The sequence below is a fragment of the Eurypyga helias genome, unplaced genomic scaffold (genome assembly GCF_000690775.1).
Source record: "Eurypyga helias isolate BGI_N326 unplaced genomic scaffold, ASM69077v1 scaffold4407, whole genome shotgun sequence".
NCBI lineage: Eukaryota > Metazoa > Chordata > Aves > Eurypygiformes > Eurypygidae > Eurypyga > Eurypyga helias.
In genome coordinates this window covers 1-12815 of record NW_010262387.1, presented here as the reverse complement: position 1 = coordinate 12815, position 12815 = coordinate 1, and the positions used below count along the sequence as shown (strand labels likewise).

The window sequence follows — 12815 nt, the reverse complement described above, 5'->3', positions numbered from 1 at the left end:
AGGCAAGGCAGGCAGCCACCTTCGCTCTGCCTTGGCTGTCTGCTGCCATATTTTAAATTAACCTGTTAAATACAGCTTACAATATTTTTATTTTATTTATTCTATTTTTACTGAAAACGCCCTGCGTTGTTACGTCGACGCGTCGCCTTTCCTGGACGCGCGCTTGTCGCATTCTCCGCTCTGTCCGCTACAGGTTGCCTGCAAAAGGCAGGCTTTGTCATTGGTTGTAGTCCCATTTTTATTGAAGTCTGTAGAGAAATCGTGTAAAGCAGAGCCGCTTTCCTCATCTTTTTCAAGGCGAGGAGTAAGTTGGAGGCCGGTATCGCGCGTCAGCTCCGTCAGCGATACGCTCCCTTGCGGAAGTGAGGAGGTTGATACTCGCAGTCACCAACTGAGGGATAAAAAGCCTTTCTTTGGAAATCTGCGGTGCCGGCTGCAGGCTTGCTTTAAGCCACTTTCCCTTGAAGGGGAGCGAGGGGGCGTGGGAGCTAAAGGGCTACAGCGGCCACTACGGGGTGGTTAGACAGGGGTAAGGGCCGTGGGGGTGCCAGGGCACAGAACCCGGGCACAGGGCGTCCTGGGTCACGCACCTGGCGCGCGCAGTCACCTGCTCCTGTTGAAATAATGCGTGACCAAGGAGGAAAGGCTGTGGGGTGACCTACTCATAGCTCACCCCAGTTCTGTGTCACTAGGAGTTCGACGTCCCTTTTCCCTGTATCAATCATTTCACGGATCATTTTTACTAGGGATCTACAATTTTTAGTACATCACCCTCGGAACAGTGAACTTTGTTTCAGCAGCCGCAAGGGGCTCGGCCCTCCCGGCGTTCCCGGCTGACCCCGTCACCCCCTTCTCGGGCAGGTTAATTACTACATCGCTACACCTTGGCTGCCCCGACAGCGGGGGCGGGTTTGATTGAGCAGCAGCAAGAAGGGGACGCACCCCCTGCTAACGAGCGGAGAGCTCAGTCGTATGCAGAGCACCCGACTGACGCCAAAAAGGACAGTTTTCCCTGCTGTTGACCACTTCTCCACACTGAAATGTAATCTGTTCTGAGAATAAATTTAGCTGCATACGACGACCGTCTCAACTGTTGCTGTCCAGGAAAGGGGGAGATTGGTTTTGTTGCAAGCTGTGGCTGAGGGGAGGGGAAACGGTGCTGCTCGCTGGGCGACACCTCCGTACCCGCAAAGCTGAATCGGGTGTCTGGTTGAGAACTGCAAGGATGTAGCTGGGTCACAGAAAGTGACCTGAGATCGAGCGGTACTAGAGAACGTCACCCAGTGTTTAACCGAGCGTACAGGCCTCTCCCTCCCAGCCGCTGCCCCCACGCGACGGCCGGTGCTCACGCAGGAAGCTGCCGCCCTGCAGAACCAGCTCCCCAGCCAGACTCACGGGAGGGCGGCGAGACTCGAGGGGGTTTCGCCTCCGTAACACGTCACAGACTCAAAGCAAGAGGCGGCCAGCTGCGGGACATCACGGTGCCTGTTACGTAAGTAGCTCGCGACTTCTGTCATCAGACACACGCATGTTCATTTAGAAGTAAGTTTTAATTACATTTAATAAAGGAAACATCCAGATTTTGATTTAGAAAAAGAGAGTTTGGTTCTCTAACTGCAGAACCTCTGCTCTCATTTTAAGCATTTAACAACAGTATGAAACAACCCCACAAATCTCACCGTCCGTTCCTTTCATCTAACACAGAGAACCTCTCCTCCTCCAAGACGGCTTTGAGGTAACACTGGGAATGTTATTCCCGGTTCCGCATGCGCCAAGTCTAGATCCATCCTCAGACATTTGTTGAGAAACGGGAGCGGTCAGCGCTCGCCCTTCTGCTGAAAGAGGCGAGGAGCACAGGTTACTTGCAGGAGCATGCGGTGGGGAGCGACACCTCTGAGCAGGACGGCCGGCCCGGGCGTTTCCACCGACGCGGCGCTCCGTGTCTGGTGAGCAGGAGCCAGCTCTCCACCCTGCCGGCGTGGCTTCTTCTGGAGGCGGTGCTGCTCCAGCCACAGGCTGGTGTGGGAGGGAAAAACACAAGAGGTGTTAAAACATCTTCCCTGGGTGGGTGCAAATATGGCCTCGGGGACGCACCAAACAGGCGACGAGCCCAGACGGTGTTGGCCACACTACTGGCAACGCTCTTTCCAAATACGGGAAATGAGAGCCTAGAGGAAAACTTCCCTCCTGAGCCACGGCTACGCTCTGCCCTTCCATACTGCCAGGCTGTCTTCGTTCACTGCTACACCAGTACGACCGATGTAAGTACAGTTCTTGAGGCTCCTCGTCCTCGCTGGCCATTTTCCTGCTTTACACCATCCGTATTTAATACTAAATCAGATTCCTGTTGAAAGTCTCTCCGTGTGTCCCTTTTCCCCTCTGCTCCTAAGCCAGCTGCCGATACCTAGCGCTTACTTTACCTTTGCCAGCAACACGGGGCAGGCGGGAGGCCTATGGCTACTTCCAAAGACAGACAAACTGTGTTCAGTCGTTAGCCAGCTGACGGCCACAGCACTTCTAAAAACACCTTACTCCGACAGCTCTTTTTGGGTAAGACGGCGCCTGCGAAGGAAGCAGCGTGACCCACGACAGTCTGCTGTGGCACTTCAGCGGGTTTAGCACGAGGATACTGATCCGGTTTTCACCGTGTTTTGAGGTGCAGCTGAGGGCACAGGTACCGCAAAGCCTGCGCGCGTCCTCCAGTGCGTGCAGCCAGCCCCCCCGCAGACGTTCGCATCTAGCTTGAGGAGCGAAGGTGCGGTGGGCGGCTTTCCCACCTGTTGCGGCCTGAATGGGAACCCACAGAAATGCCACCTGGCCACTTGTGAGGAGAAACAGCCACTTAAAAGAGAAACCAAACCGAATATTCCTGCAGGTCTGTGTGGCTCACGGGGGAACGACCGCCCTGTCTGCTTTAGCTTGTGGCTTCAAGCGCGCGGCAACAAGCTGCCGCGGTCTGATCTCGCTCCCTCTGGTCTGTCACCGGGCTTGCGCAGCTGCGCTGGCTCTAAGGCGTAACCACCAGTTTAACACCGCTAACATCAGTTTAACACGGGTGTTTCCGTGCAGATATCCCACAACGGACGTGTCCCACAGCATAAAGGCACACTGTAACCTGGGTGTTCCGATTCCCAGATGCAGGAATCTTCACCCTTTCCGGGCAGGAAGGGAGGAAGCGTGAAGGTTCTCACAGCCACGGCCGAGGGTGGCTCAGCGCGGCTGCCTTGGCGCCTTTAGAGAGGGGCGGTGGGCGCATCCCGCCACCCAAACCCTTTGCTCCCGTCCCGCCGTGAGGGCAGCGATGAGGTGGTATCCTGGGTTTGTTTCCCTGCAGAATTGGGTATGGTGGAGGCAGAACGATTTCCACGGGCTTCAACACGAGCCGCTCACGTTCTGCCCGCGCCTTCCTAGCGCGCGTCTCTCCTTGGCGTGCCGTGCCCGCAGGCGGCGCGCGAGGCCTGTGCTTCGGCGCTGCAGGCAGAGCCGTGGCTGAAATGAGGTTGAGGGATTTCGTCAGCTGAACCGAGCCGCTCGTTCGCTTCCCGTCCTGCTGCCTGTTTCCTGCTTTAGACAGGGAAACTTCGGCCTTAACAGTCGGCACGGCGTGACGGTGAAGGAACTCGGCGATCTTCGGCTCCCTACCACCACCAGCAGTCTTCTGCGGACGCTGCTGTATTTTCAGTTGCTTCTTGCCCTCTTCCTTTGATTTTTCTTCAACAACGCCATCCAGGAGTTCTTTTGCTGCAGCGCGAGCCAAAATGTCCTTAACAGACACATTTTCCGAAGACTTTTTCTGAAAATTTCAAAGGCAACAACAGTAAATCCAGGGCACAACACAGAACTGCGAACGCAGCACTTTAAGCCCAGATTCCTCAGAATTTACTGCCCAAGAAAACCACGGCGGAATCGAAGTCACATGGGATCAAGGCTAACCACACTGGGCCGACAGGGAAGCTGGGGGGGGGGCTTTTTTTAATCAAGAAATAAAGAACGTGGCTTGTGACAGGTGGTATCTGAGCTTTTGCTCTTCAGAGCCTTTGCCCTCCACAGAGGAGGGGAATCTGAACTGTGGGCTTGGTGCTGCACAGCTCCCGCACCGATGCCTGTGACGTTACACGTACGTCTGTATGCGCGTGTGTGTGGATCAAAAATAATTATTAAATGCAGAAATATCAGTAAAATTAAAGACAACTTTCATGATAATGAAAATCATAGAATGAATCACAGAATGGTTTGTGTTGGAAGGGACCTTAAAGACCATCTAGTTCCAACCCCCCTGCCACGGGCAGGGACACCTTCCACTAGACCACGTTGCTCAAAGCCTCATCCAGCCTGGCCTTGAACACTTCCAGGGATGGGGCATCCACAGCTTCTCTGGGCAACCTGTCCCAGTGCCTCCCCACCCTCTCCAGGAAGAATTTCTTCCTGATATCCAATCTAAACCTCCCCACTTTCAATTTAAACCCGTTACCCCTTGTCCTGTCACTGCAGGCCCTTGTAAAAAGTCCCCCCCAGCTTCCTTGTAGCCCCTTCAGGTACTGGAAGGTGCAATAAGGGCTCCCCGGAGCCTTCTCTTCTCCAGGCTGAACAAGCCCACCTCTCTCAGCCTGTCCCCATAGCAGAGGGGCTCCAGCCCTCTGAGCATCTCCGTGGCCTCCTCTGGACTCGCTCCAACCGGTCTATATTTCTCTGTGAAGTGTTTTTAAATGGTAATTTTCGGAGCTTACCTCTCTTGCTAGAATAGCTAGAAAACAGCCACTGGAAATTTCTGATGGCTCCACTTTGAAAAACATTTCAGAGGAAGCCTTTGTACTGGAGCAAGTAGAGAAAACAGGAGGAATAAGCCTGTAAAAATAAACAGATGACCAGAAAATAATATTATGGGATATAAAAGGAAATAAACAAGGACATATTAAAAGTAATTTCCAAATTACATCTTCAAACATACAGTCTTATAGAGCCTTATCTTACTATAGTACCCATTTTTAAAAACTGCAGTGCAAGAAAGACATGAGAATTCAGTTTATGAGAATGAATTCTGGGTATTTTTCCCACTTTTTCCAATGCTCTTTTTTCCATTAATTAAGCAAATTAACCACCAAATAATAAATATGTGTGAACATAATTAACAACTGTGTTCTCAGGTCTGCAGTTTCTGGATTATCAATCTGTGCATGAAGTTGGGGAACGCTCTGAACACCTGAGCAGTACACAGAAACCGTGGAGGTGTTGTTGACTTTGAGGGATTAAGGACATGCCTAGAATAGATACATCATTTATCTAAGCTAGAAAACTTAGGTTATAAAAATCTGCCTATTTGTAACAACAAAGTGCTGCTTTCCCAGATTTCCAGTTTGGCAATACACCACTGAGGAAGGAGGAACTAGATCTTTGTCATGTTCTCCCTGTATTCCAGTAAGCCCTAGGTGTCACAAACAGGCCTCAAGGACTCGGCTTGCAAGGCTGCTAAATGCCATCAAAATGTCTTCAACCCTCTCTTCCCACTGCTGATGACTGTAAGATACTTTTCTTGGGGAAGAAAATGAATATTATGCAGATCTGTGATGATCACAGAGTGTAACTTGCCTCTCAGAGACACGACTATGAACACAGAGACTAGTAATTCTGCAACAGAGTTTTTCATTCTATCCTGCATTCTTTTAGTCAAACCCAACTCGCTCTAAGGAAAGTGTTCAAGGAGCTGCTGTCAGCAGCACAGGCATCTCACAGCTTCCTTGTAGCCCCTTCAGGTACTGGAAGGTGCAATAAGGTCTCCCCGGACCCTTCTCTTTCTGGGCTGCCAGCGCACACGGCCGGCTCATGTCCAGCTTTTCATCCACCAGTACCCCGAAGTCCTTCTCCTCAGGGCTGCTCTCTATCCACTCTCCACACAGCCTGTCCTTGTGCTTGGGATTGCCCCAGCCCAGGTGCAGGACCTTGCACTTGGCCTTGTTGAACTCCATGAGGTTGGCAGTGGCCCACCTCTCCAGCCTGTCCAGGTCCCTCTGGATGACATCCCTTCCCTCCAGCGTGTCGACCGCGCCACACAGCTTGGTGTCGCCAGCAAACTTGCTGGGGGGAGCACTCAGTGCCACCATCCATGTCACTCATCTTAGGACTGGCATAATCACGCTGTATATTTTATTGATGATGGTTTCTTACTCCTCTGCTTACACTGGTTACCAGCAGCTTTACTGCCAAAAGAACTGTGGGAAAAGATCCGATACACCTGCGTGGCAGCGAAAGAGGAGCTGGTTCTGGAACCGCCACTGCTGAAGTTCAGTCAGGCTGCAGACACAGATTGGCTCAGGTCTGCAAAACTCCTGCTGTAATTCTAGTCTCCCTTCCTCACCATCTGAGATTGCCTCGTATTTGAAAGGAAAAGTATAATTTGGCGGTTTGACAAGTTTCATGATGTTTCTATGCCACTTATTCCATTCCTTTTGGTGGTAAGGGAGTACTGAGAGGCAGCAAAAAGCTCTCAAATACTGGTGTAATGCAAGAGACAGTGTCGGGTAAGAATCAGGCTACAGTTTATAGTTATACTTCAATTTTTCCACACAAAACTACTCATTCCATACCTATACGGTTGTACTTTACTTCCTTCCACTCCAGATTCCAGTGCTTTTTCCACTACTAGCTCATTTTCTTCTGGGTAAACTGAGCAAGTGCAGTAAACAATAGCTTCTACTTTGTTAACTACAAAACAACAACAAACATTCCCACTGTTCAAATCCTTCATGCACACACAGTGGTTTTATTAAGAACTGTAAGAACCATAAAAAACTATGCTGGGATGTCACTTTTACCAACAAAATAAGATCCTCCTGCACACAGCAGTGTTCAATCTCTAGTGGTTTTTAACAATGAAAATGAAGTATTTGCCGGTTTCAGCACAAATTGAAGAGCTGCATCCGGCCTTCGGCACAGCTACCAAAGGAGGGGGAGCAGGTGGCGGCGTGACGATCAGCCACACCGAGGCAGTTCCCTAGACGCTGCTGAAGACTACTCTGTCAATGGCTGGTGAATCCTAGGACACAGAAACACCTTCCAACCTCAGGAGAGCATTATTTAGGGGGTTTGGTTACACACTTCGCACTAACTAAGAGAGTAATCGGTGTATTTTTCGCTAGCTGGTGATTGCACAATGGAGTTGCTAGTATGAGCTCTGCCCAGAAATCGGGAGCGGGCACACTTACATTTCATGGCGTGCATCAACTCGGCAAGCTGCCTCTCGGCAAGAACACGGAGTTTATCCTCAGATACAGATCCCTGGAAGAGGTCTCTTAGCAATCCTGCATCTGCATGCAGAGAGTTGTAAGTTTATTTTCAGGCGCTAATACAGGTTGCAATAAGTCAGTTTGCAGAAGACGCTTGGTAACAGACCTAGTTACTACCAGCGCGGCAGGAAGGCAGGTTTTACAAGTTACAATACTGAGGAATGCCTAAATGATTCCACTCTCCCTCTTTACCTGTAGTGACTACTGCCCCTCCTTGCTTCTGTTTCCCACAAACAGTCAGCAAAGGCATGAAATCGATACACAATGACATACGCACTGGTATCCTGAAGTATATTTTCTGCCTATAGTGTTTTTACTTTAAAAAAAGGCTATAACCACGCTGCTCCTCAGAATAACCCTCACACTTCATACTGTCCACCTGGAGCAGACACGCAGAATTATGCAAGCTATTCCATATATATGTTTTATAGTAGTTAAGACAAGGAAGGTGGGTTTTTTCATAAATGATACAATTTACAGAAGTAGCTACGACGCCCAGACAACAGCACCCGAGCACTGTTTCTAGCAGAAAGCATGCACTAGCTGTTGTATCAAAAGTTACCTCCGTGTTCCTCTACAATAAAGTCTATTGGACTTCCGATGCCCAGCCCAGAGCACTGCGGCAGCAGCAAGATAACTTTTGCCTTTTGAAGTCGCGGGTCTGTTGGTTCAAGCTCCGTGAAGTCTTCATGTAACAACTCAATATCTGGAAAAAAGGGAGAAACTCAACCAGTTCTAGTTGCAAGCAAGCCTGCCCAATTTTAATGTGACAAAGGAGAAGAGTCAGTGGTGTTACAGACTTCCAGCCTGCCAGACCCACATCCTGCCAAGCACGCCCCACCAACTTCAGGCTGCAGAACTAGCCAGCCCTTACGTCTGCCACTGAAAAACTGGTAACGCGGTTCCAGAGGCTCCTTGCGTTCCGTTCTGACAGTGTGCTCCAGGTAAACTGGACAAGTGCATAGCTTTTGGATTAACACTCTCAAACAGCTGAAAACCAGACCAAAACCCACAGCCAAGACACCAAATAAACGGACCCAAAAGTTGCCAGCTACCAGCGACACCGACAGCTATCCAGTAACTACTTATATGGAAAAATCCACCCCAACGTCTCAGGAACCTGCATCTATGACATGGTTAACCTGCAACCTTGGATAACTGGACAGCAGCTGAAGGGCTGTCAGTTCACCTTCGGACAACAGACAGTTGTTACTGCCCTCCCCAAGCCCTCACACAAGGGATCTGGGAATTCCAACAGAACTACACCGCATTCGTGGATAACCCAACCATCCACATTCCAATTCTCACGCGTACCAGCTGTTCTAACACCTACTCTGACATCCCATGAGACTGAACGAGTCCCTCAGCTCTCCTATTTTCGCCAAAGATCTCACACCGCAAACAAAAACGGTGGCCGTGCTGTCGTTTGTCAGCACCGACAGGTGGGCTACGGTCAGGTGGGAACCCACGTGAGCCACGATCGTGTCATCGCCGGGACTCAGCAGTGCCCGCCCCGAGTGTACAGCCAGGCTGCGGGACTTGTCCTAGAAAAGAGCGATGCAAGAATTAAGGATGACCAACTAATCCGGTTTCTGTGAATGCCAACCTTCTTGTCCAAATTAGGAAAGCATTTAATTGTTCTCAGGACAAACGGGCAAGATGGGAGGAGAAAAACTGACCAGAGGTATCAGCTAATGTAGAGTTAAATAGAGTACAAAACCACACATCTTATTAAGGCACTCACTAAATTTAAATAATTTAATTCTAACTAATGCATAAGAAGGCATCATATAGAATCAGAGAGTCATAGAATGGTTTGGGCTGGAAGGGACCTTCAAGACCATCTAGTTCCAACCCCCCGGCCATGGGCAGGGACACCTTCCACTAGACCAGGTTGCTCAAAGCCTCATCCAGCCTGGCCTTGAACACTTCCAGGGATGGGGCATCCACAGCTTCTCTGGGCAACCTGTGCCAGTGCCTCACCACCCTCTCCAGGAAGAACTTCTTCCTGATATCCAATCTAAACCTCCCCACTTTCAATTTAAACCCATTACCCCTTGTCCTGTCACTACAGGCCCTTGTAAAAAGTCCCCCCCAGCTTCCTTGTAGCCCCTTCAGGTACTGGAAGGTGCAATAAGGTCTCCCCGGAGCCTTCTCTTCTCCAGGCTGAACAAGCCCAACTCTCTCAGCCTGTCCCCATAGCAGAGGGGCTCCAGCCCTCTGAGCATCTTCGTGGCCTCCTCTGGACTCGCTCCAACCAGTCTATATCCTTCTGATGCTGAGGGTTCCACAGCTGGACGCAGCGCTCCAGGTGGGGTCTCACCAGAGCAGAGTAGAGGGGCAGAATCCCCTCCCTCGACCTGCTGGCCATACTTCTCCTGATACAGCCCAGGATACAGTTGGTACTGTTTCAGTTTGCAGGTCGTATTACTCACGGGTGACATCAACTCACCTGCAGTAACAGTTTGCAGTCTGCAAAAAGATCTAACTTCAGCAATTCTTCTTTAAGAGAGGAAGGAAAAAGCAACACATCGTGGCAATGTTGGTCGGTACAGTACGTGTAACGGTCGAAGTCTGACACCGTTTCAACTCTTGTGAATCCCTTTTTCTTCAAATCTTGGATAACATCCTGAAGGCTGTTAACACACAGCTCTATTAAATATCCCAGGGTTACTAAGCAACACAGTTCACATTGATTACATGGATTTTTGCCTTTAATTGTTTTAGTATGCCTGTATATCTATGCATATATGTCCACAGAATGCAATACTGCCTAATACAGGAGGCGAAATCGCTCTACTTTAGGCACATAAATTAGGGTTTGAAACGAGTTACGAAGTCTGATAAATTAAATTAAGAAAGAGAAATGTCTGTCCAGAAGTTGATTCAAAGCATCAAGATATAAACGTTCGTGTGCTCAGGAGAGGCTGCAGCAAATTTCCTGCTGGAACAGTTTAGTTCTTCCAATTGCTTTCAATTTAGCCCAGCTTGCCAAAGAATGCCATGTCTGATATCTGAAATAACCCTTGTGTCAACGGAATAAAGGCATAAATGCTGAGGTGATTCTGCCCCTCTGCTCTGCTCTGGTGAGACCCCACCTGGAGTGCTGCATCCAGCTGTGGAGCCCTCAACATCAGAAGGATATAGACCAGTTGGAGCGAGTCCAGAGGAGGCCACGAAGATGCTCAGAGGGCTGGAGCCCCTCTGCTATGGGGACAGGCTGAGAGAGTTGGGCTTGTTCAGCCTGGAGAAGGGAAGGCTCCGGGGAGACCTTATTGCACCTTCCAGTACCGGAAGGGGCTACAAGGAAGCTGGGGGGGACTTTTTCCAAGGGCCTGTAGTGACAGGACAAGGGGTAACGGGTTGAAATTGAAAGTGGGGAGGTTTAGATTAGATATCAGGAAGAAGTTCTTCCCAGAGAGGGTGGGGAGGCACTGGAACAGGTTGCCCAGAGAAGCTGTGGATGCCCCATCCCTGGAAGTGTTCAAGGCCAGGCTGGATGAGGCTTGGAGCAACCTGGTCTAGTGGAAGGTGTCCCTGCCCATGGCAGGGGGGTTGGATCTGGATGGTCTTTAAGGTCCCCTCCAACCCAAACCATTCTATGATTCTACGTTTGCAATTCCAGTATCATAAAAATTTAAAGGTATATACACCAAGACTCGTTTGTTGAAACGCAGTTTCAGACAGTGCCATACTCTTATACGGTACATGAAACGTCGTAGGGCCAACACAGCAGCCCTCAGCTCAGTCTGAGTTAAGGGTTGCAAAATCACAACCAGAGTAAGACACCTCCCCTGTCATGAAGAGCCTATAACGAATCACAGGAACACTGGTCCAAGGCAAGAGTATCAAAGAATTGTTGAAACCATGATAAAATGGATTACCTGTCTAAGAAAGCAGATGCAGGATAACCTGCTACGGTTCATGTACCAGCCAGCACAGAACTGGAAACACCAGCTTTACACACATAGAGTAGCCCACCGAATGGAATGATTTTTAAAAAAGTGTAGTTTTATTTCAAGTTTACACTATCCTTACAGAATAAACACCAGTTTTAAGTACTGTATCTGTCTTAACACGCTTTGCCAGTGTTCTGGCTTACAGTAATGCACCCACTTTTTAAGAAGTTTTCTCTATTTTTTCATCACAGTTTACTCACCCATGTAGTTTTTTCTAACTTTATTTCCTCACTTATGTGGTGAAAGACCCACAGAAGCAACAGAACAGTAAGAAAAACTGTTTTACAACTTGATTACAGTTTATGAACATCATACTGCAATATATAAAAAACACAAACGTAAGGCAACATCACTGGACTTACCTGAATTCACTATAAAAAACCAAATTACTGGAAATAATACAAGACTGCAAACTACTCTATCACTTCATACGTAAAAACCACCAGTATCAGCTTATACTTTAAAGACCTTACCTGATTTTAAATGTGTTTATCCAAGCACACAAAGGTAAAGCAGAAGCCCTTTGTTCCTGCTTCCGTACGGTCTCTGGCAGAACGTATTCAATTGAAAGCGCATCACGTCGGATGCGACACCTCGCTAATGCAGCTGCCAGTTTGGTCCTAAAACTACAAAACCATAAGCCTAAGTTTAGTAACTTTTATAAATGTTTACACCAGCTATTACCATCTAGCTCAGACACCAGCAGTAAGGCCTCGTGTAGCAAGCTGCTGGGGGAAACACAGGGTTATAGGACATTTTCTACCCCAGACAACGGCAGATGCAAGGTCGCAGTAGACAGGCTAAGACAGTTTTACTTCAGTGCACATGGGACTGGCATTGTGACAGGTGACTCAAATATGTAGTTTTCTCAGCTAAAAAAAAAACCCAAACAAGCCTGTTTTGGAACTGCAATCTGTGTAATACAATCATCAGATTTTCACGTATGACAGAAGATGTAAATATTTACAAGAGCAGAATGGGCATCTGATGAAAGCTGACCTCTAAATGTGTACAGAAACCACACAAGAACGATGGCAACCAGGAGTCAGTGTTATCATTATTACCACGTGACAATCTCTGGAGAGAATATTCCCAGTCTTTTCTTCCCACAAGCTTTATATCTTGATACAGGGTAACTCAAAGCAAGTAAAAATTGCTGGTGAGCTAGTTCAGATGTCAAAGTGTGTAACTCGCTGCCCTCCTGGAACAGCTTGCGCTTGTGATATTCATGAGCTTTTGGGGCTACTTTAAATCCAGCAGCAACACCATTGTGTCCAACAAATGCCTGTGGAGTTCATCAAACTGACGAAAGAAGTACTTGAACACTACTTAAAATATCTATTTTACATATCCTTTTTTGGTCCCAATTACCTAAAATAATAAATATCTAACAAAGTTCCATAGTAATAGTATTTTGACATAAATAGATATTATTCCATTCGATAACCTCATGAATATTACACTCACATTTATGAATGTTTACTGAGTCTTTAATTTCTTTCCTAAAATTCTATGAATAAGGTTTCAACGACTCCTTTTTCTAAAAAAAATAATCCTCATGAAGTTCAACAAGGCC

At 48.4% G+C, this 12815-nt stretch overlaps 1 protein-coding gene across 1 annotated transcript; it reads right to left on the bottom strand.

Moving 5' to 3' along the window:
• Positions 1-3187: 3187 nt before the first annotated feature.
• NSUN7 (NOP2/Sun domain family, member 7) lies at positions 3188-11865 on the bottom strand (the record flags this gene model as incomplete). Its single annotated transcript, XM_010155710.1, has 8 exons — positions 3188-3793; positions 4728-4845; positions 6582-6699; positions 7200-7301; positions 7843-7986; positions 8614-8824; positions 9733-9916; positions 11713-11865. Coding segments are annotated over 8 exons (1636 nt in total), but the record flags the coding sequence as incomplete, so codon positions are not given.
• Positions 11866-12815: the final 950 nt, after the last annotated feature.